We start from the raw sequence: 19,775 nt of genomic DNA, 5'->3' as shown, positions 1-19,775 counted from the left end.
GTTTCCTCTGCTCCAGCAAAGCTGGGAGTCCCCCAGGTCGGGGATCCCCCACTGGAAGTTCGGCGGAAACGTCGAAGAGACCCCAGCCTTCCGACTCAAAGCGAACCACAAGTGCCGATCGGGGTAGATTCGCCGGACCGCACACCGACGCAGATCGGGACCCCTGTGGCTTCGCCTACCGCACGGCCCTCAGGCTCTCCTCCCCAAACTCGTCGCCGCTTACGTCGGTTGGGCGAAACTTCCACCATGGGGGAGTCCTCGCATCAGGCGGCCGCGACTGAAGAAGCGCCGTCCGGCCATCCGACCATCAAAACTACCCTCCGATTCCCGTCGGAGGAATATTTACTGTCTTCTGATCGGCCATCAAGCCCCGTCCACGAAATAACCCTGACGGGCCCGCTCGCCAAGCTGTTCGAGGACGCCCAGATTCAAGTGGCCCTCATGACGCCTAAGCAGCTCGGCGATAACAACATGCAGCAGGCCACTCAGGTAAATTCATTTTTCTTTCTGTGCTATGCTACTGTCCAGTTCCTCATTCTATTATTTCCCTTATAGCGCTGGGCTGAGCAAATCGCCACTAGCCATCGGCTAGCCGAGCTGGAGGATCTCCTGGAGAAACTCCAAGTGTCAGGGGGTCCATCGGCCGAGCGGGAGAAACAAACCCTCGAGGCCGAACAGAAGAAGTCCGCCGACTTGGCGACAGAGGTGGCTCGACTTGAAGGCCTGGTCAAGACACGCGACACAGACGTGAAGCGCACCAGCAGCCGGAAGAGGCGGGCGATTACTGATCTGGACAAAATGAAAGTTGAAGTTCGAGCCCTAGATCAGCAATCTAAGAACCTGGAAGCCCAACTAGCTGCCGAACGGGAAGGGCGCTCGGCTGAACGCACCAAAGCGGAGGTGGACCTGAAAGTTCTTCAAGATTCGCTGATTTCCGCCCGAGCGGCGCTCAGACAATATAAGGAGGGAGAGTCGAGTCGCCTAGCAGCAGCTCGCCAAGAATACCTCCGCTCGGAGCGGTTTGGCGCAAAATTCGGTGGCAACGTCTCCTCAACTTTCCTCGAGGCGGTCAAGGTCACCATGGCGTACTTGAAGAAGGGTGGCCACCTTCCCGAGGAAATGCACATTCCAGCCTCCGACCTAGCGGCCATGATTGATGATATCCCGGACGCCTTCTTTAATTTTGAAGACCCAGAGTAAGGCGAGTTGTTTCAAGTGCTTTCTGTATTTCATCCGCTCAGCGGATGCAAAAATTTCTGTACGTGCCGTTCGGCCTCCTTATGTTTCTTTGCTTGCATTTTTTTGTTTGCCCTTCATTGTCTCGTTTTAGCGTGTTGCTGCATATTCGTAGCATCAGTTGGACTCCCCTAGCTTCCTACTAAACGGCCGATCGGGTTAACCAATTGACTTATTTCCTCAGAATCGTTTAGCGCTCGGCTATAATAATTGCCTTCAGTGAATGCGAAGTGTTGGCAAACCGACGGCCGATCGGGTCAATCAATCTGGTACTTGCGAACAATCATGATCGGTGGGGCTCTCGATCTTTAACGACGGTGCTCGTCGGAGCGATTATTTATAGCCGATCGGCGCGGCTCCCGATGTTTAACGACGGTGCTCGTCGATCTTCCGCTCGGGGATTTATAGACGCCGGCTCGTCTCGATTTTTAACGTCGGTGCTCGACGGCGCGGATATTTATAGCCGGTCGGCGCGGCTCTCGATTTTTAACGTCGGTGCTCGACGACCTTCCGCTCGGGGATTTATAGACGCCGGCTCGTCTCGATTTTTAACGTCGGTGCTCGACGGCACGGATATTTCTGACCGGTCCGCGCGGCCCTCGCTCGTTACCGTCCGTGCTCGTCGATCTTCCGCTCGGGGATTTATAGACGCCGGCTCGTCTCGATTTTTAACGTCGGTGCTCGACGGCGCGGATATTTATAGCCGGTCGGCGCGGCTCTCGATGTTTAACGACGGTGCTCGTCGGCGCGGATATTTATAGCCGGTCGGCGCGGCTCTCGATTTTTAACGACGGTGCTCGTCGGCGCGGATATTTATAGCCGGTCGGCGCGGCTCTCGATTTTTAACGACGGTGCTCGTCGACCTTCCGCTCGGGGATTTATAGACGCCGGCTCGTCTCTCGATTTTTAACGTCGGTGCTCGACGGCGCGGATATTTATAGCCGGTCGGCGCGGCTCTCGATGTTTAACGACGGTGCTCGTCGGCGCGGATATTTATAGCCGGTCGGCTCTCGATTTTTAACGACGGTGCTCGTCGGCGCGGATATTTATAGCCGGTCGGCGGCTCTCGATTTTAACGACGGTGCTCGTCGGCGCGGATATTTATAGCGGTCGGCTCTCGATTTTAACGACGGTGCTCGTCGGTAGGGATATTTATAGCCGGTCGGCGCGGCTCTCGATGTTTAACGACGGTGCTCGTCGGCCTTCCGCTCGGGGATTTATAGCCGGTCGGCGCGGCTCTCGATTTTTAACGTCGGTGCTCGTCGGCGCGGATATTTATAGCCGGTCGGCGCGGCTCTCGATTTTTAACGACGGTGCTCGTCGGCCTTTAAGGCTAACTCCTTACCAGGTCAAGCGACCTTGGCCTTCATTTCAAGTCTAGCTTGGATAATTACCCCCTGGCCGAACGGCTCAGGGTCCACTTCATCAAGTATCTTGGCTCGGATAATATACCCTCTTTCGAATGGTACGGGGCCTCCGTTTTTAGAGCGCTTGTCGCCAATTTGATCCGTATACCACCGGCCGAGCGGCTCGGGGCCTTCGTTGTCGAGCGCTTGGCTCGGAAAACCATATACCCGGCCGACCGGCTCAGGCCTCCACATCGAGCGCGTGCCTCGTAAATAATCCTCTCCGAGGTAGCCTCGGCTAAAATGTACCTGGCCGAGCGGCTCAGGCCTTCGCTCCAGGTAATAACGAACGATGCTTATATTCTATACGCAGCCCGGCCGAACGGCCTGGGGTCTTCGGGTCACGATGATAATGCCTTATATTCGCTCTTTTGACTTTTCATCTCTGCATTTCAAGTATTTGGTCGAAAAATGAAATACACGGTGATTTACAGTGATACACCTTTCACCCCGCCCGGTAAGGCTGGAGGTGGTTCGCGCTCCACGGCCTATCTAGCTGCCGTCCGTCCTCGTCCTCCAAATAATACGCGCCCGAGCGGAGCTTTTCGATGATTTTGAAAGGGCCTGCCCATGGAGCTTCAAGCTTGCCGACCTCTCCAACCGGCTTGACTTTCTTCCAGACAAGATCGCCGACTTGGAACGATCTGGGAATTACGCGCCGGTTGTAGTTTTGCTTCATCCGCTGACGGTATGCCATCAGCCGAACGGACGCCTTTGCCCTCTCTTCTTCTACCAAGTCCAGCTCCATGTTTCTTCGTTCGGCGTTGTCATCATCATAGCTCTGGATCCGGGCTGACTCAACGCCGACTTCGACCGGTATGACAGCCTCACCGCCATATACCAAATGGAACGGTGTGACTCCTGTCCCTTCTTTTGGCGTCGTTCGGATGGCCCACAAGACGCTCGGCACTTCATCCGGCCAACTCCCTCCCAAATGGTCGAGCCGAGCGCGCAGAATACGAAGAATTTCCCGGTTGGCAGCTTGACCGTTGCTCTGAGGATAGGCCACGGACGTGAAATGTTGCTCAATGCCGTAGCTTTTGCACCAATCCTCTAACATTTTCCCTGTGAACTGCCGCCCGTTGTCGGACACTAGTCGGCGAGGGATACCAAACCGACAAATGATGTGTTGCCAGATGAATTTTTAACCATTTGTTCGGTGATCTTTGCCTCGGCCTCCACCCACTTGGAGAAATAGTCCACGCCACTAGTAAAATTTCCTTTGCCCGATCGGAAATGGACCCACAATATCCATTCCCATTGATCGAACGGGCATGAAATGGTTGATGCCTTCATCTCCTCTGCCGGTCGGTGGGAGAAGTTGTGATACTTCGGCATGAAAGGCATGTAGATACTGTCCAAGCGGCATCTGTTTGTAAAGTTGGCCAAAAGTATCCGGCCAAGAGGATCTTCTTGGCCAATGAGCGTCCGCCGGATGACCCCGCATGATCCTTGATGTACTTCCCGGAGGATGTAAGCCGAGTCCTCCGAGCTTACACATTTCAGCAAAGGGCGCGAGAAAGCTTTCTTGTAAAGCTGATCTCCGATGAGTGTAAACCGACCGGCTCTTCTTCCGAGGAGCCGGGCTGCATATTCATCGGACGGTGTGGTGCCCGAACGGAGGAATTCTATAATAGGTGTCCTCCAATCACTTGGAAACGCGAGGCCTTGCATCCGTCGACATGCGCCACCGGCGTTTTTCAATTGGTTCTTGAATGGCGACGGCGTTATTGAGCTCATGAGTTTGGCTAACTGCGTCGGCCTTCTCCGTTCGTGGGATCTTCGAATAAGCACCTCTCGAAAGTAGCTTGGAGTTTTCAAAGGCCTCGGTAGAGTTTGAGCCGAACACGTTGATTTCAAAGGTGCCGGAAAGTTGCTCCGCCAACTGTGAATCGAATAGAGTGTCACCCGACCGGCTCCCACATGCCGTGCTGGCTATGAGGGCCTCATACTCCGCTTCATTGTTAGTAGCTTTGTAATCTAGCGGACGGATAGGTGCATCTTTTCTTCCCGAGGTGAGAGTAGTAATATTCCGATCCCACTTAGTGGAGGATCCATCCACATATATTCTCCACATAGCTTCCGGCTCGGGCTTTGCACTTCAATCACAAAATCAGCCAAGGATTGGGCTTTAATCGCCGGGGCTGATATTGGATGTCAAATTCACTTAATTCTGTCGTCCACTTGATGAGCCGTCCGGACGCTTCTGGATTCAACAGCACTCTTCCGAGTGGACTGTTCGTCCGGACAATAATGGTGTGAGCCAAGAAATACGGTCGAAGGCGCCGAGCGGCTAGAACCAAAGCAAAGGCCAACTTCTCGAGCCCAGTGTAACGAGATTCAGCATCTTTTAAAATGTGGCTTAGAAAATACACCGGCTGCTCTTCACCGCTTGCCCTCACAAGTGCTGAGCCTACGACAGATACATATAAAGTGACTCACCCCCGACCGGCTTGGCTAACACTGGCAGAGAATTCAGATATGTCTTCAACTCCTCAAATGCTCGGTCACATTCTTCATCCCACTGGAACTTAGTGGCCTTGCGCAAGATCTTGAAGAATGGCAGGCTCCGGTCGGCGGTTCTGGAGATGAATCTGGATAAAGCAGTTATCCGACCGGTCAACCTTTGCACTTCTCTTGTATTTCTTGGGGGCGGCATGTCTTGCAGTGCTTTAACCTTGCTGGGATTTGCTTCGATTCCCCGCTCGGTCACTATGTACCCCAAGAAACGCCCTCCTTTGGCTCCGAATAGGCACTTTTGGGGATTTAGCTTGACTCCATATTTACGCAGCGTTCGAAAGGTTTCTTCCATATCCTTGAAAAGATCGGCCGCTCGGACGGATTTGATAAGAATGTCGTCCACATAAACTTCCAGATTCCGCCCGATCTGCTCCTTGAACACCTTGTTCATCAAGCGTTGATAGGTGGCACCGGCATTCTTCAATCCGAACGGCATCACATTGTAACAATATGTGCCGTCGGCCGTTACGAAGCTTACTTTTTCTTGATCTTCCCGGGCGAGCGGCACTTGACAACCGGCCGTAGAGTCCACCAGCTGATCTATCCGGGGCAGAGGATAAAAATCCTTGGGGCATGCCTTGTTTAAATCTCGAAAGTCAATGCAAACTCTCCACTTGCCGCCCGGCTTGGAGACCAATACCACGTTGGCCAACCAACTCGGGAACTGCACCTCGCGTATGTGGCCGGCCTTCAGAAGTTTTTCCACCTCCGCCCGGATAATGGCATTCTGCTCGGCGCTGAAGTCCCTTTTTCTCTGCTTCACTGGCCGAGCGTCCGGTCGGACATGCAATTCATGCTGCGCTAGGCTTGGCGAAATTCCAGGTAACTCATGGGTCGACCAGACGAAGACATCATGATTTCGTTGGAGGCATTGAATCAGCTTCTCCTTCTGTTCTTCCCCCAGATCAGAGGCGATAAAAGTCGTGGCCTCCGATCGGGTCGGATGGATCTGGACTTCCTCCTTTTCATCATAAATTAAAGCAGGAGGTTTCTCGGTTATGGCGTGTACCTCAATTCGGGGCGCCTTCCGAGCGGAACAAGCTTCTGCTCGGATCATCTCTATATAGCACCGCCGAGCTGCTAGCTGATCTCCCCGCACTTCTCCTACTTTGTCCTCCACGGGGAACTTTATCTTCTGGTGGAAGGTTGAGACAACCGCTCGGAATTCGCCGAGCGCCGGTCGTCCCAAAATGACGTTGTAGGATGAGGGAGAGTCGACCACCACGAAGTTTATTGTCCTGGTCCTCCTGAGCGGCTCTTCTCCCAGCGAGGTGGCCAGCCGGATTTGTCCGACCGGCTGAACTTCGTTGCCCGTAAACCCGTAGAGCGGGGTCGTCATGGGCAGCAGCTCGGCTCGATCAATTTGCAGTTGATCGAACGCCTTCTTGAATATGATGTTGACCGAGCTACCTGTGTCAACAAATATGCGGTGAATGGTGTAATTTGCTATTACCGCTTTAATGAGCAGTGCGTCGTCATGGGGCACTTCTACTCCTTCTAAGTCCCCGGGTCCGAAAGTTATTTCCGGTCCACTTGCCCGCTCTTGCCGGACACCCGCCTTTCTGGTTCGGTTGGAGTCTCCTCCGGTTGGCCCGCCAGCGATGACATTGATCTCGCCTCGGGAAGTGTTGCTTTTATTTTCTTCTTCGCGAGCGGATGGTCGGGATCGTTCTCTGGACGCTCGGCGATTCTCTTGCCTGGGTGAGCGATGCCGATCGGGAGTCTGTTGCCGTGGCCTATCAACTCGAGTCCGATCGGCTTCCCGAATTCTTTGTCGCCGATCGGCTGAGGGAGATCGCCGTACGGCATTCCGCGGCACAGGGTGAGCCACGAAGGGAAGACTTCGACAATCCCTGGTGTTGTGCGTATCCGTCTGGTGGAAGGAGCAAAACATCGCGGTCCATTTCTTCTTTGGCTTGCTTCGAGCGGCAGCTACTTCTTGTACTTGGGACCTTACATGAGGGGATCGGATTGCTTCTTCCCTCGGTCCTCTAGGTGGCTGCTGAGCGGCGTTCTGTTTCCGCTCGGCATGAACAGGTGCCCACTCGGCTGGAGCTTCCTTTTTCCGGGCGGCTTGCGCTTCTTCCACGTTAATGTACTCGTTGGCCCGATTTAGCATGTGATCATAATCTCGGGGCGGCTTGCGGATGAGCGATCGGAAGAAGTCGCCATCCACTAGGCCTTGTGTGAAGGCATTCATCATGGTCTCTGATGTGGCCGTTGGAATATCCATCGCCACTTGGTTGAATCGTTGGATGTAAGCACGAAGCGATTCTCTCGGCTCTTGCTTGATGGCGAACAAGCTGACACTTGTCTTCTGATAACGCCGACTGCTAGCGAAGTGGTGGAGGAAGGCCGTTCGAAAGTCCTTGAAGCTAGTGATAGATCCGTCCGGCAGCCTCCGAAACCACCGTTGAGCCGATCCCGAGAGAGTTGTAAGGAAGACGCGGCACTTTACTCCATCTGTATACTGATGGAGTGTAGCTGTGTTATCAAACTTACCCAGATGATCATCTGGGTCCGTTGTTCCGTTGTACTCTCCGATCGTCGGAGGCACGTAATGCTTGGGCAAAGGGTCTCGTAGAATGGCCTCCGAGAATTGGCGATTGATCCGCTCGGGAGATGAATCTGCTCGGGGAGCTTTCCCCTTTCTGGCGTCTCGCCTGGGCATTTCGTCAGACGAAGATCCTCTTTCCGAGCTGGTACGGTTTCAGGGGTGCGGAATAAGGCCCGATGGAACGCCACGGTGGCTTGAGGTGCTTCCGCTCGGCCACCCGACGCAGATGTTGCTTGTTGCTCCTGCCGCTCGGCTGCCTCTTTCTGTTTCTGCTCCACAAGTTTGGCGGCCCTCATCTCGACCAGAGCGTCCAACTCTTCTTGTGAGAGTGCCACATTGTGTACCCTTCCAGCCTCGTCCATTGTCTCTGCTCAGATGCAGGTGCGTTCCCACAGACGGCGCCAATTTGATCCTGTCTGAACTAGGAGTCAACGGACGCTGGGGACGTGGCGCTCCCTGCTGGATCCTTGAGTGCTCCGGCGAACCTGCAACAAGACCGAGCCGGGGGGGTGTCCCGGCGACGGCCCTCCGACGCTCAAGTCAGGCGAGGAAATAGCAAAGAAGTGGCTTCAGAGATCCAGACGCGCGTACCTCCGGTGAAGAAATGGAGGCCTTATATAGAGCTATCGAAAGAGCCCAGGCACGTCGATCGAAGCAGTCATCTGCTTCAGACCATACCCAAGTATGGGCCTGTCAGAAGAGCATATATGAGGTCATACTGCTACTGTATCCACCTCTCCCTGATGTGACGGCGGGAGCTTCCATCGTGCAATCTCGGGTACGGCCTTATCATCAGACGTGCCTTCTCTGACATCCCATATCTCGAGACAAGCGCATAGGCCGCTCGGCTACCTTTGTACCCTCGCCCTTATCTTGGCCGAGCGGACCACCTGCTCGGCCCTTAGGTCCCAGCCGAGCGGACTCCTGCTCGGCCCTTAGATCCTCCTGCCTTGGCGTCAGAAACCCAAGCCCATGGATGGGTTATCTATAGCTCCGCTCGGACCATTATCCGCTGGGCCAGCCCTCCCTCCGTCCTTAGGCTGGGACCCTTCAGAGGGCGGGCCCCCCATTCTTACCGCTGGATCACAACCCATAAAGGATTTAAGCTTTATCAAATGGATATCAAATCTGTTTTCTTAAATGGGCTAATAAAAGAAGAAGTTTATGTAAGTCAACCCATAGTCCAAGCGCCCGAAGGGGATTCCAGGCACCCGGAATGAGCCTATATAAGGGTCTTCGACCAGCAGCTCCACAACAACAACTACTATAAGTTTCTCTCTTGCATGCTGCTCCGAAAACACTCCGACGATACTAAAAGACTGTTCCGAAGTTCGAAGAACGAAAGATTCTTATTTACTTTCTGTTTGTCAGTAACGATTTCAGTTCTTGTACTCACTACTTGTAACACCTTATTCGAATTGATAGTGATCGCCCAACGAAAGTAATCGACGATCGTGAGTCTTGGAATATGAGTCATCACAAGCTCCGAATTAAGTAAAGTTTTTGTTAGCATTGTCTTTTGTTTTCCTTTCCGTTGCGTAACTTGTTTTAATTCGTAATTTTTGAAAAATGCTATTCACCCTCATCTAGTGTATTTATGGTCCTACAGATTTAGCATGGCTTAATTGAACCAATCTATTCTTTTATATACTTGGCCCAACTTATGGGGATTATCCACCATAAAGTCCATCCCTCATTAATAATTCATCAATATTAATGAACCGGATTATTGGAACTACATATTGAATCCATACCCATTTAATCCAAATATCATTTATATATAATCAAGCATTAGATCACTTAATTAGGATTTAATTTATTTAATGACAATTACACTTTATGGAGATTAAATCCATTCATTGAACTTAATTGAATTTAGTCTACCGGACTTAATCCTACAATGAGCGACATGACATCTTCATGTGTCGCATTTTGCTTGAAGGGGGCCACCCTTTGCGAGAGGTCGGGTGTGGTGGCAGAAACTTGATTGCAGTTTTAGGAAGGCCACTTTCTTGATCTCTTTAAGAATGAGAATATGAGATGGCCATGGAAACAGAGTAACCTTTATTAAATTCTATTTCGGTCACCTCTGTAACTGTAATATTTGCTTATTAAAACTTGTAATATTAATTGATTTCAAGCAAAGCCCATGGTGAATCTAATTCCTGCGAGTTTAATCCAAAACAATTTAGGAGAATTCTTAAGAGCTAGCTTTCTCAAAACATGAGAATCATGTTAAGAACAGTTCATAGAACTGACATCTTTTCATGATCAGTGTCAATTTGGTGAGCTATCTCTATTAGTCTATTCCTCAACTAATAAACTTAGAACAAGCATCTAAAAGTTCAACAGTATTCATCAAGTACCAAACAAATTGGAATGTCACCATCCTCTTTAGCTTACATTTCACTCTGAGAATATTTATTCTGTGAAAAGGGAATTTATTAGGTACCTCAGCAAGATGACCTGTTGCTTCGACTTGCATCTAAAGCTACCATTCTATGGAGTTGGAACAACTGTATAGTGTATTGAAGTCTGAAACTACTTCCTGAGCAAGATCACCTTTCTCTTATTCGATGGTTTTTCCATGTCTTTTGCATGCTGAGTATGATGTTAACTGTTTCCTTGGTGTTTGGCATCACATAATGTTATCCATCATGCTCATGCTCAATGACGTAGATCAAGTATTTGAACTTGTCTGCATTGCTTGGCCTTGTTTACTCCTTGACAGTGGCCAAGATATCAATCAGAATTTAAGGGATGTCAACTCTGTTTTCTGAGGTTGAGAGGAAGTATGGTGCTGACTGATATACCATTAATTTTTGCCTTAACCTAACCTGAATACAAGGTTAATTGCAGAAGGGGATTGCTGTTGAATGGCCATTATGGCTGCCGGAGAATTAATACTATTTAATTTTTTTTGAAGGATCAGGATTAGAGGGTCTTAATAATTAATTAATTATCTTAAATAATGAAATTTATGTAATTTAACAATAATCTAAACTATGAATAATTAATTGATATTTCAAATAAGTCTTAATGATAAATTAATTATCGACGGTCGTGGAAAATTAATTTACATTTAAAATTAGTTATTAGAAAACAAAATAAATTGTTAGTTGCTTACTAAATCAACAATTAGTAATCAAATAATTAGTTTATTTTCTAATTAGAAATCACTTTGATCACTGAACACATTTTGGAAAAATTATTTGATGATATTGAATTCGTACTAAATGTACTAAATGAGTATCATTAATTTTATATATCCACTAAATTAGTCTTTATTTGTTTATTTATTTTTTAAAATTATAAAAGCATCAAAATATTTGTATTTGATGACTTTAGAGATCTTGAGTTCCTGCGTTGCACTTTTGATATTTTCTTAATATCCATTTATTTTTCAATAGATCTTTACTCGAGAGCTTTGTGTATTAGACGGTCTATTTTTTATCCATTTATTTTTCATATTTTGAATCTTGTCAAACACTTTTGATGGATACATTGCACTCGTAATATTCTGTCGTGATAAAAAAAATTATTTGGAGTCTTATAGTAATATTAAATATTTATTTATTATTTTAACTATATTTTTTATAATTTTTTAATTATTCGAACTGATTAATTGATGATCAATTCGGTCTTATAAACATTTTTTATCGATCATCAAAAATAAATTTAAAAATATTGGCGATGATCAACATTCTTAGACTTGTGATTTGATGAGAAATTCTTATAGTGTACCTTTTTATATTATAATAAAAGATGATTACACATACATAAGATACCTCTCATAGTCCGCCTTTGAATTATAAGTTATGTGAAAGAAAATAATTTATATGGTTAACTTTTATATTATAGTAAAAGGTTACAAGATTAACTTGTAGTTAACTGTCAATTTAATTGAAAGATGAAAGAGATTTTTTTTTTTTTTTTTTTTTGCATGAGACTATATATCTATAGAAAAGTAATCGTGTTTATCTTACTATAATAAATCTATTATCTTTTAGCCAAATAAGTACATGAATCCCGTGATTTTTATTATTAAGTACTTCACACGCCCTCAATCGGTTAAAATCATATTTAGTCAATTGTTAGTTGTGTGTGATAATAGATGGAAAGAAGCAGATAGAAAAAAAACATATTTAAAATAATAAATATGCTCTTTAATAAAATTTTAATTGTAAATAGAGAGTAACTTTAAAGTAAGTTAATACGTGTCTTTTGATAAAGAGTAAAAATTTTAAAAGTACTCTTAATTATCATAATTACCAATAGGACAGTAAACAAGTCGAGTCAAGTTGAACTTTGAGGTATTCAAACTTATTTGATAAAGGAGAAAATTATGTTTTTAGTCCTGTAACTTATATTTTTTTCAATTTTAGTCATGTTATGAGTCAATTTATATTTTTAGTCCTGTAACTTGTAATATTTTTTAATTTCAATCATTTTTCCTCTAAAATTGAAATTTTTCAACAAAAAATGATGAGTTGTAAATTGAATTTGGCGATTTTATTTTTTTATGACCCATGTGTTTTTTATATTCCAACCACAAACTAGATATTTTCTGTTGAAAAATTTTAATTTTGGAGGAAAAATGACTGAAATTGAAAAATATTATAAGTTACAGGACTAAGAACGTAAATTAACTCATAACAGGACTAAAATTGAAAAAGATGCAAGTTACAGGACTGAAAATATAATTTTCTCTTTGATAAGGTAATCAAGCTGAGCTATAAAATGAACCAAGCTTTTGAAATGAGTGTTCAAGCTTGGCTTGATTTATTTTTTTATGAGTTTGAGCTTGTTTGAAGCTTGGTTTGAGCTTTTTTCGTTTAGATGTTATCAAGCTCTCAATTCAAACTTGGCTTGAGCTTGGTTCGTTTAGATGTTATTAAGCTCTCAATTCAAAATTATTTGATTATTTGAAACTTTTAGTTATTTGATTGATTATTGAGTTTGATAATTTAAATTTATTTATTTATTTTATTTTATTTTATTGTTTATTTAGCATATTGAAAAGAGTTTTATTAATGAATATAATTTGTGAACATTGTTCATGAACGTTGTTCACAAATATTGTTCACGAACGTTAACGAGTTAAACACATATGTGTTCAAACTTGTTCATTTAGCATAACGAGCTGTTCAAGTTTGTTTGTTTAATTAATTTTATGTATATTGAACGAACATAAATAAGCTTTTATCAAGTCGAACACCAAAATTGTTCACAAACGCTTGATTCATTTACGACCCTAATTATCAAAAGGATAATTTTGTTTTAAAAGAGTTAAATATCATTCCATCATATTTCTTATATGGAAAATATTCTTATTTAAAGATTACAGCTACTACACTAAATAAAAATAAATTAACTGAACTTGATAAAAAAAATTTATACATAAAATAGGTTTATATAAAAAAACTTTTTAACCATTTAGTCATAATTCTTTAAATTTAATCAAAATAATTTCAATATGATTAATATCATTATGGTATTATTGTAGGAGTCACAACATTATCATAGCCATTTAATTGGCCTCTATAACATGACATAGCTAATTAATAACTTCTATAATAATTATAACAGCTATTTAATTAGTTTCTACTTTCTACAATATATAAATTTCAATTAATTGATTGTTATAATATTATAATAATCATTAAAGGACTACTATTTTAAATATATTCAAATAATTTTATTCAAATAACTAAAAAATTATTTTAATATAAAAATATTTTATATAAAATTTTTATTTTTATACATTTCAGCTACCAAATAACTGTGTACTGTGACAATCCGTAACCTCTACAATAATACCGACGTACTATTTTAATTTCTTTTGAAAACGGACATTAGTTTTTGGATAATTCTAATGATCAGAGTGTTTAATTAATTTATTTATTTTTCTTTCGATAAATTATTAAAATTTACCAGAAAAATATTATTTTAATATTTAAAAAGAAAAGGGGTTCTGAGTATAAAGTTCCGAAAGCAACGCAGACTTGTCTGGCATTTTTTTATTTACCCCCTTCGACATTCCAGTACGTTAACAGTCCAATTTCTATCGCTTTCCTTCCACTTGCCCTGTCCCTTTTCTCTCTCGCTGCCGTTTGCCGTTTAGCGTTTAGATCGGCCTTGTTCCTCCGATCTCGCTTCAGCCAAGGTCCAGCATCAAGGAGTCTTCGCGCGATCGGAATATGGGTCAGCAATCGCTCATCTACAGTTTCGTCTCGCGGGGGACGGTGATCCTGGCGGAGTACACGGAGTTCACCGGTAACTTCAACAGCATCGCTGCCCAGTGCCTGCAGAAGCTCCCCGCCACCAACAATAAGTTCACCTACAACTGCGACGACCACACATTCAACTACCTCGTTGAGGATGGATACAGTGAGTCCCTTGTATCTGTGCCTCATTCTTGACTCAAGGGTTTTCTCTGGTTCGGTCGAATCTCGATGAAGTTTTGATTTTCCATGATTTTGATAAGTAGAACGAGGGATTTTGATTGGGGTTTGTTGTTTATAGTATTTGGTGGGGTGAATCTAGGGTTTCTGTCGTTGTTTTGCTTCGCTGGATCATAGTGTAGTTCGAAGATATTAAGTGGAAACTTGTTGCATCTTTTAGTTATTTGCTTGTATTTTTTTTTTTAAATGAAGACTTTTGTTGACCTGATGCTTCTGCCCTAAAAAAATCTTTAAGAGAACAAAAAGTTATATTGGTTTACTTTTGAGTGAAAGATGCAATTTTAGTGAAACCAATGTTGGTGCAGAAGCTGATTCATCCAAAGATATGATAACTTGACGTCAGTTAGTACAGATCAGTATATTTGCTCTATTCATTGTAAAAATATTACAATTCTTTTTGAGACCAAGACAACAGAGAATTGAAAGATCCGGAAAAGGCCTCATCTATGTCATGCTTGCATAAATGGATTAGAAAATGTATGTCATCTTTCATAATTGTGTTTCAGAAACATTTCTTAATTTTGTTGATTATTTTAGTTTTAAGTTTGAATGTTCTTTTGTGAACTGTATCTTTATATTAACCTTGAAGAATCATGATGTAAAGGTATTTTTGATGCTTGGTCATTTGCTCACTTCTGGAACTAATACCACAAGTTTCAGATAAGGAATATTATCATATGAAAGTGGAAATTCCTTTCTTTTCCTTTCTCTAAATTTAAGTTAGACAAGCCATTCTATTTAATGAAGATCTTATATCTTGCCTTTGCCTGTTATTATGAACCTTTTGTGATGTTGATTGGATCTGAGAGAGGCTTTCTCATATTGAGCTTTGGTCCTGCCACTTTTCTAGTAAATTCACATTGAATGATAACTTACTTTTAGGGTCTATTTGTATTTTTGAAAAAAATTTCTATGTTTTGTAGTATTTTGCTTCATGGAAAATCATGGCCAAGGGAAAAATATTGTCCTCATCATTGCCATTTTGGGTGAAACTTACTTTCTCTCAAAACAAGCAGAAGTGATTTCCTCTATTATCAGTAACTCTCACACATTGGCAATAACCCTCTTCACTCCATTCCCTCACAAACAGTAACTCATTGTTGCCAGACGAGACTAAGCCACCATTGCTCTTTGGACTGTCACTTGTCGTTGCCCATCAAGACCATTGCCTTAGACTGTCACTTGTTGCCTGTCGTTGCTTGTTTCATGTCGCCTGACAGAAGGATCTGTTGGTGGTGCTCCTACTATGGCTGCACCGAATTTGTTGTGCCGCCCTGAATCTAATAACCACTTGCCGAGACTGAGTTGCAATTACCCACCAAGACCACTACCTGCCATCACTCATCGCTGCTTGGCTTGTTGCTTGGTAGAAGGAGTTGTTGGTCAAGCTTTGGAAGGAAGATAACGAAGGAGAGGAATGGAAAAATATTTTTGTTGTAACAAGCCAAAACGCTTCACTTGAAAAACATATTACACAGCCTTAATATTTTATGTGAGACAAACGGACCCTTAGTGGCTCATATTTTTCAGTGTGCACCTGTTGTTTCAGGCTTGTGGAAAGTTACACTTGTGTACTAATTATTATTTTTGATGTGATGTCTCTGCTAGACATCTTATTCTCAAAATTCTGTAATTCCTACTATTTAGTACTTGCATTTCTCAATAACAACCAAGCTTAAAGTTTTACATGCTAATTTCCATCTGTCTTTCTTAAGGTTGGCATGGGTCAAACTATGACAATCTAGTTTCTAGTTTTAGACCAATTTCACCTCTTTGATCTCCTAACTTAGCCTATTTATCTACAAACACATCTTCGAAAGGTATAACATTACTCAATCTGATACTTATATATAGTTATAGTTTTATATTTTATTTATATAACTATTCTAATATCTAAGCCTAGCTGCAATGCATATTTAGTTAATTAATTGTTTGAAATTTAACATTATTTAATTTGGTTGGATTTAGTGACTCAACTTGGGCTCAGAAGTATTTTAGTGGAGCGATATTTGTGGAATCTTTCTTTTATTGATTATGGCTGCTTTGGGGCTTGATTGGGCTTAATTTAGGATTCTAGTTTGGGTTGAATCATCTTTTAATTGAGCTGCACTTGATTGTGAACAGATTGATTTTTCATAATTTAATCTAGGTAAAATCAAGGGAGAATATTTTTCTCCTTGTCTTCTTCCTTTAGACTCGTATTAGATTGAGTTTGTGTGAGAGATTGAGCAATTAGAAGGAGAGTAATGAGGAACAGTGATGGGTTTAATGAATTGAAGAATTATGAGAAAAAGAACAAGGGATAGAAAAAGCATAGGAAGAAGATGAGGAAGAAAAATTGATGGTAGCACTCATCCTTTCCGGCTTTGCTTTTGGGCTTAATCTAGAATTCTAGTTTGGGTTGAATCATTCTCAATTCAATTGGGTTTAACCATGATCAAATTAATTTTTATGAATTGGTCCAAGTTGTTACCTTGGCGCAACGGTAAAGTTGTTGCCATGTGACCAAAAGGTCACGGGTTCGAATCCTGGAAACAACCTCTTGCAAAAAGCAGGATAAGGCTGCGTACAATGGATCCTTTCCCGGGACCCCGCATGGTGGGAGCTTCGTGCACCGGGCAGCCCTTTAATTGATCCAAGTAAATTTAGGGGAAGAATATTGTTGATCAAGGTAAAATGAGTATGAGCATGAGGTTGAGGTATTGTTCTCCTCATTTTCTTCCCTCATATCCACACGAGGTTGAGCTAGCAACTAGAGGGAGAAGAATTCATGGTAGCTCACTCATCCCTTTTCCCGACCATCAAAGTTTGTCTTGCCTAATATGGGCCATAACAAAGGCTTGTATAATTATTCATTCAATATGAGCATGTATTTGGTATTTTCCAACACCTGCAAAACAGTGATACTTGCATGTGCCAACCTGGTTTTTTATTTTGGTTTTCAAATGTTACTATACCTTTTGCTTGTGTTGACCAACAGCGATGAGATTCTCAACCTTGATCATGACTACAAAACAAGTAATTCTTGCTCATGCTGACCTAATTTTCAAACGGAATAATGCATTTCATGTGTATCAATTTACATTGAATGACATTTTCCACCATGATCATAACATGCCTAAGGTATTGTTTTGATTGTGCTGATTGACATGCAATGAGATGTGCAACTGTGATGATATCATGCCTAAGATGGAAAGCTTTGGTAACTTTGTTTGTCACCGGTCAAATTATATTAATGAAACTTCCTTTAGTATAAGTAGTTCATAGTTGTTCCTAAGTTATATTTGTATGCTATGTCGCTTTGATCTTTTGCATGCAAGACTTCATACTTATATTCTAGCTATGAAGAAGTCATGGTATATGTTAAGGGGAAACGCCATTCCACCCTGCTTGAAAAGAATGACACATTTTTAGTTGTGCTTACTTCTGTTATTGGTAAATAGATATAGTTCCATCTTGTAGTAACTCAACTCAAAACAAGCATAATCTGGGTATATTGAAAATGATTTGTATAACACCTTGGGTAAAGAAAAGCAATTTCATCGGAGTGGAGGTTGCGTTATTTTTAGCTCTTATAAAGAAATTACATGATGTTTCTTAGATGCCATGTTGTATGCTTTGAAGGCAGCGGAAGGGTCATTGGAGTGGAGGTTATGAGTTATGTTAGCTCCTATTAATAAATTGTATGATGTTTCTTAGATGCCATGTCGTATGCTTTGAGGGCAGTTGAAGGACCTCTACTTTCCATTTTAATGTTTGGAACATCCACACTGACACTGTCTGTCGCATGAGAATGATATTCACCCTTAACAGTACGAAATGATTTAGTGGGGGTGTTCAGCACAAGGTTCTCTACTTTCCATTTTAATGTTTGGAACATGCAAAGTATGTTGCATGAAAAATGATTGATACTCACTCTTAGCAGTACCAAATGTTTTAGTAGGGTTTCAGCACATGGTATTTTTGGAGGGCAGTTTGAAGTTTATAAATATGCGTGGTGCTGTGTATTTTCTAGCATAATTTGGAAGTTGGTGGCAGGCTTTTCACTTGTCTGCCTAATGCATAGAATTTATGTAGTTAAATCAATAAGCTTTTGTTGGTTCTTGTTGGGTAATATTTGTCTGATTGATTCTTTTACGTTCTTCAGTCCTACAGTTTTTTGTCACTGACTCGGTTTTCCTAGAGTTGACCTTGTGTATCCTTGATTCCTTGTTGACTACTTGAGCATTGTGAGAGTTGATATTTTCTTGTTTAGTTCAGTGACTAACTGGAAAATGTGAATATTGCAGCATATTGTGTAGTTGCTGTTGAATCTTTAGGTAGGCAAGTTCCGATTGCTTTTCTGGAGAGGGTGAAGGAGGACTTTAGCAAAAGATATGGAGGAGGAAAAGCTGCAACTGCTCCAGCAAATAGCCTCAGCCATGAATTTGGGTACCTTAACAATGGCTGCTTGATAGTCATTCTTATGATCTCTTAGCAGAAAACATGAGTAATATTGAAACATTTACTATTGTATCAGGTCCAAGCTTAAAGAGCACATGCAATACTGTGTTGACCACCCAGAAGAGATCAGCAAGCTCTCCAAGGTGAAAGCTCAGGTTTCGGAAGTCAAAGGCGTTATGATGGAAAATATTGAGAAGGTGTTTAGCCGTTGTCATCTTCAATTCATGTTATGCAGTATTTTTTTACCTGCACTGATATCTTTGGTGCTTTATCTTGTTCATCTTTCATTATTCAGGTTCTTGACCGTGGTGAGAAAATTGAGTTGCTTGTTGATAAGACTGAAAGCCTTCGATCCCAGGTGCTGAAACTATAGTCCCAAAATATCTGTCCCTTAACTCTTTTATGAATTTATCTATTGGACTTTATAATGGTGGAAGTATTAACCTCCACTTCTGGAATATATTCTGCATGATGCCATAGGCCCAAGATTTTCGACAGCAAGGTACAACAATGAGGAGGAAGATGTGGCTGCAGAACATGAAGATTAAGTTGATCGTCCTGGGCATCATCATCGCACTGATTCTCATCATTGTTTTGTCCGTTTGTCATGGCTTCAAATGCTAATGAGCATCGATATGCAGATATGCAACTGCCTCAGCAATTTCCTCCCTTGTGCAGTCGTCAAACATGGTGCCACTACTTGCGTCATTGTATAGCTTCTGCATAAACATTTGCGGAATGTGGTTTGGGTTTCTTTTTGCAAACAATTCCCTTTTCTACCTCCTCGTTACTGCAATCAACCTAGCATCTTATGAAGAATCAACATATTATTGTGTATGCTGAAAGCATGTTTTTGCCAATATGAATGGTCATATTACTACTTTGTGTTGATGCTTATTTGTCATTGTGTCTGTGTGCTAACTAATCCATATATTGTTCCGCAAAGTCTGATAATAATAATCATGTGCAGCGGCTTGAGGTTTTGCATGCATTAAGCTTGAAATATGAATAAAGTTTATGCACGTGTAACTAGACTAATTAATCAAGACAACTTAAACTGGAACAAGATTACACAATGCATTGATTTCTCAGTTCAAACTGGAGCAGACAAAAGATGCTGATGCATGAAGACAAGTTAGACGCAAATAC

General features: G+C 42.7%; 1 protein-coding gene across 1 annotated transcript; it reads left to right on the top strand.

Moving 5' to 3' along the window:
• Positions 1–13,778: 13,778 nt before the first annotated feature.
• Positions 13,779–19,517, top strand: LOC122038344 (vesicle-associated membrane protein 721-like). Its single transcript, XM_042598051.1, has 5 exons — positions 13,779–14,109; positions 18,473–18,614; positions 18,703–18,823; positions 18,922–18,984; positions 19,107–19,517. The coding sequence occupies exons 1-5, from the start codon at positions 13,920–13,922 to the stop codon at positions 19,248–19,250; spliced, it is 660 nt and encodes a 219-aa protein (XP_042453985.1). The 5' UTR covers positions 13,779–13,919; the 3' UTR covers positions 19,251–19,517.
• Positions 19,518–19,775: the final 258 nt, after the last annotated feature.

Source organism: Zingiber officinale, chromosome 1A (genome assembly GCF_018446385.1).
Source record: "Zingiber officinale cultivar Zhangliang chromosome 1A, Zo_v1.1, whole genome shotgun sequence".
In the NCBI taxonomy this organism is placed as follows: Eukaryota; Viridiplantae; Streptophyta; class Magnoliopsida; order Zingiberales; family Zingiberaceae; genus Zingiber; species Zingiber officinale.
This window is presented reverse-complemented; position numbering and strand designations above follow the sequence as displayed.

Coding starts and splice junctions, on each gene's coding strand:
- LOC122038344 (XM_042598051.1), top strand. CDS start 13,920: ATGGGTCAGCAATCGCTCATCTACAGTTTCGTCTCGCGGGGGACGGTG. Junction 18,824..18,921: donor TGATGGAAAATATTGAGAAG/GTGTTTAGCCGT, acceptor TTCATTATTCAG/GTTCTTGACCGTGGTGAGAA. Junction 18,985..19,106: donor CTGAAAGCCTTCGATCCCAG/GTGCTGAAACTA, acceptor ATGATGCCATAG/GCCCAAGATTTTCGACAGCA.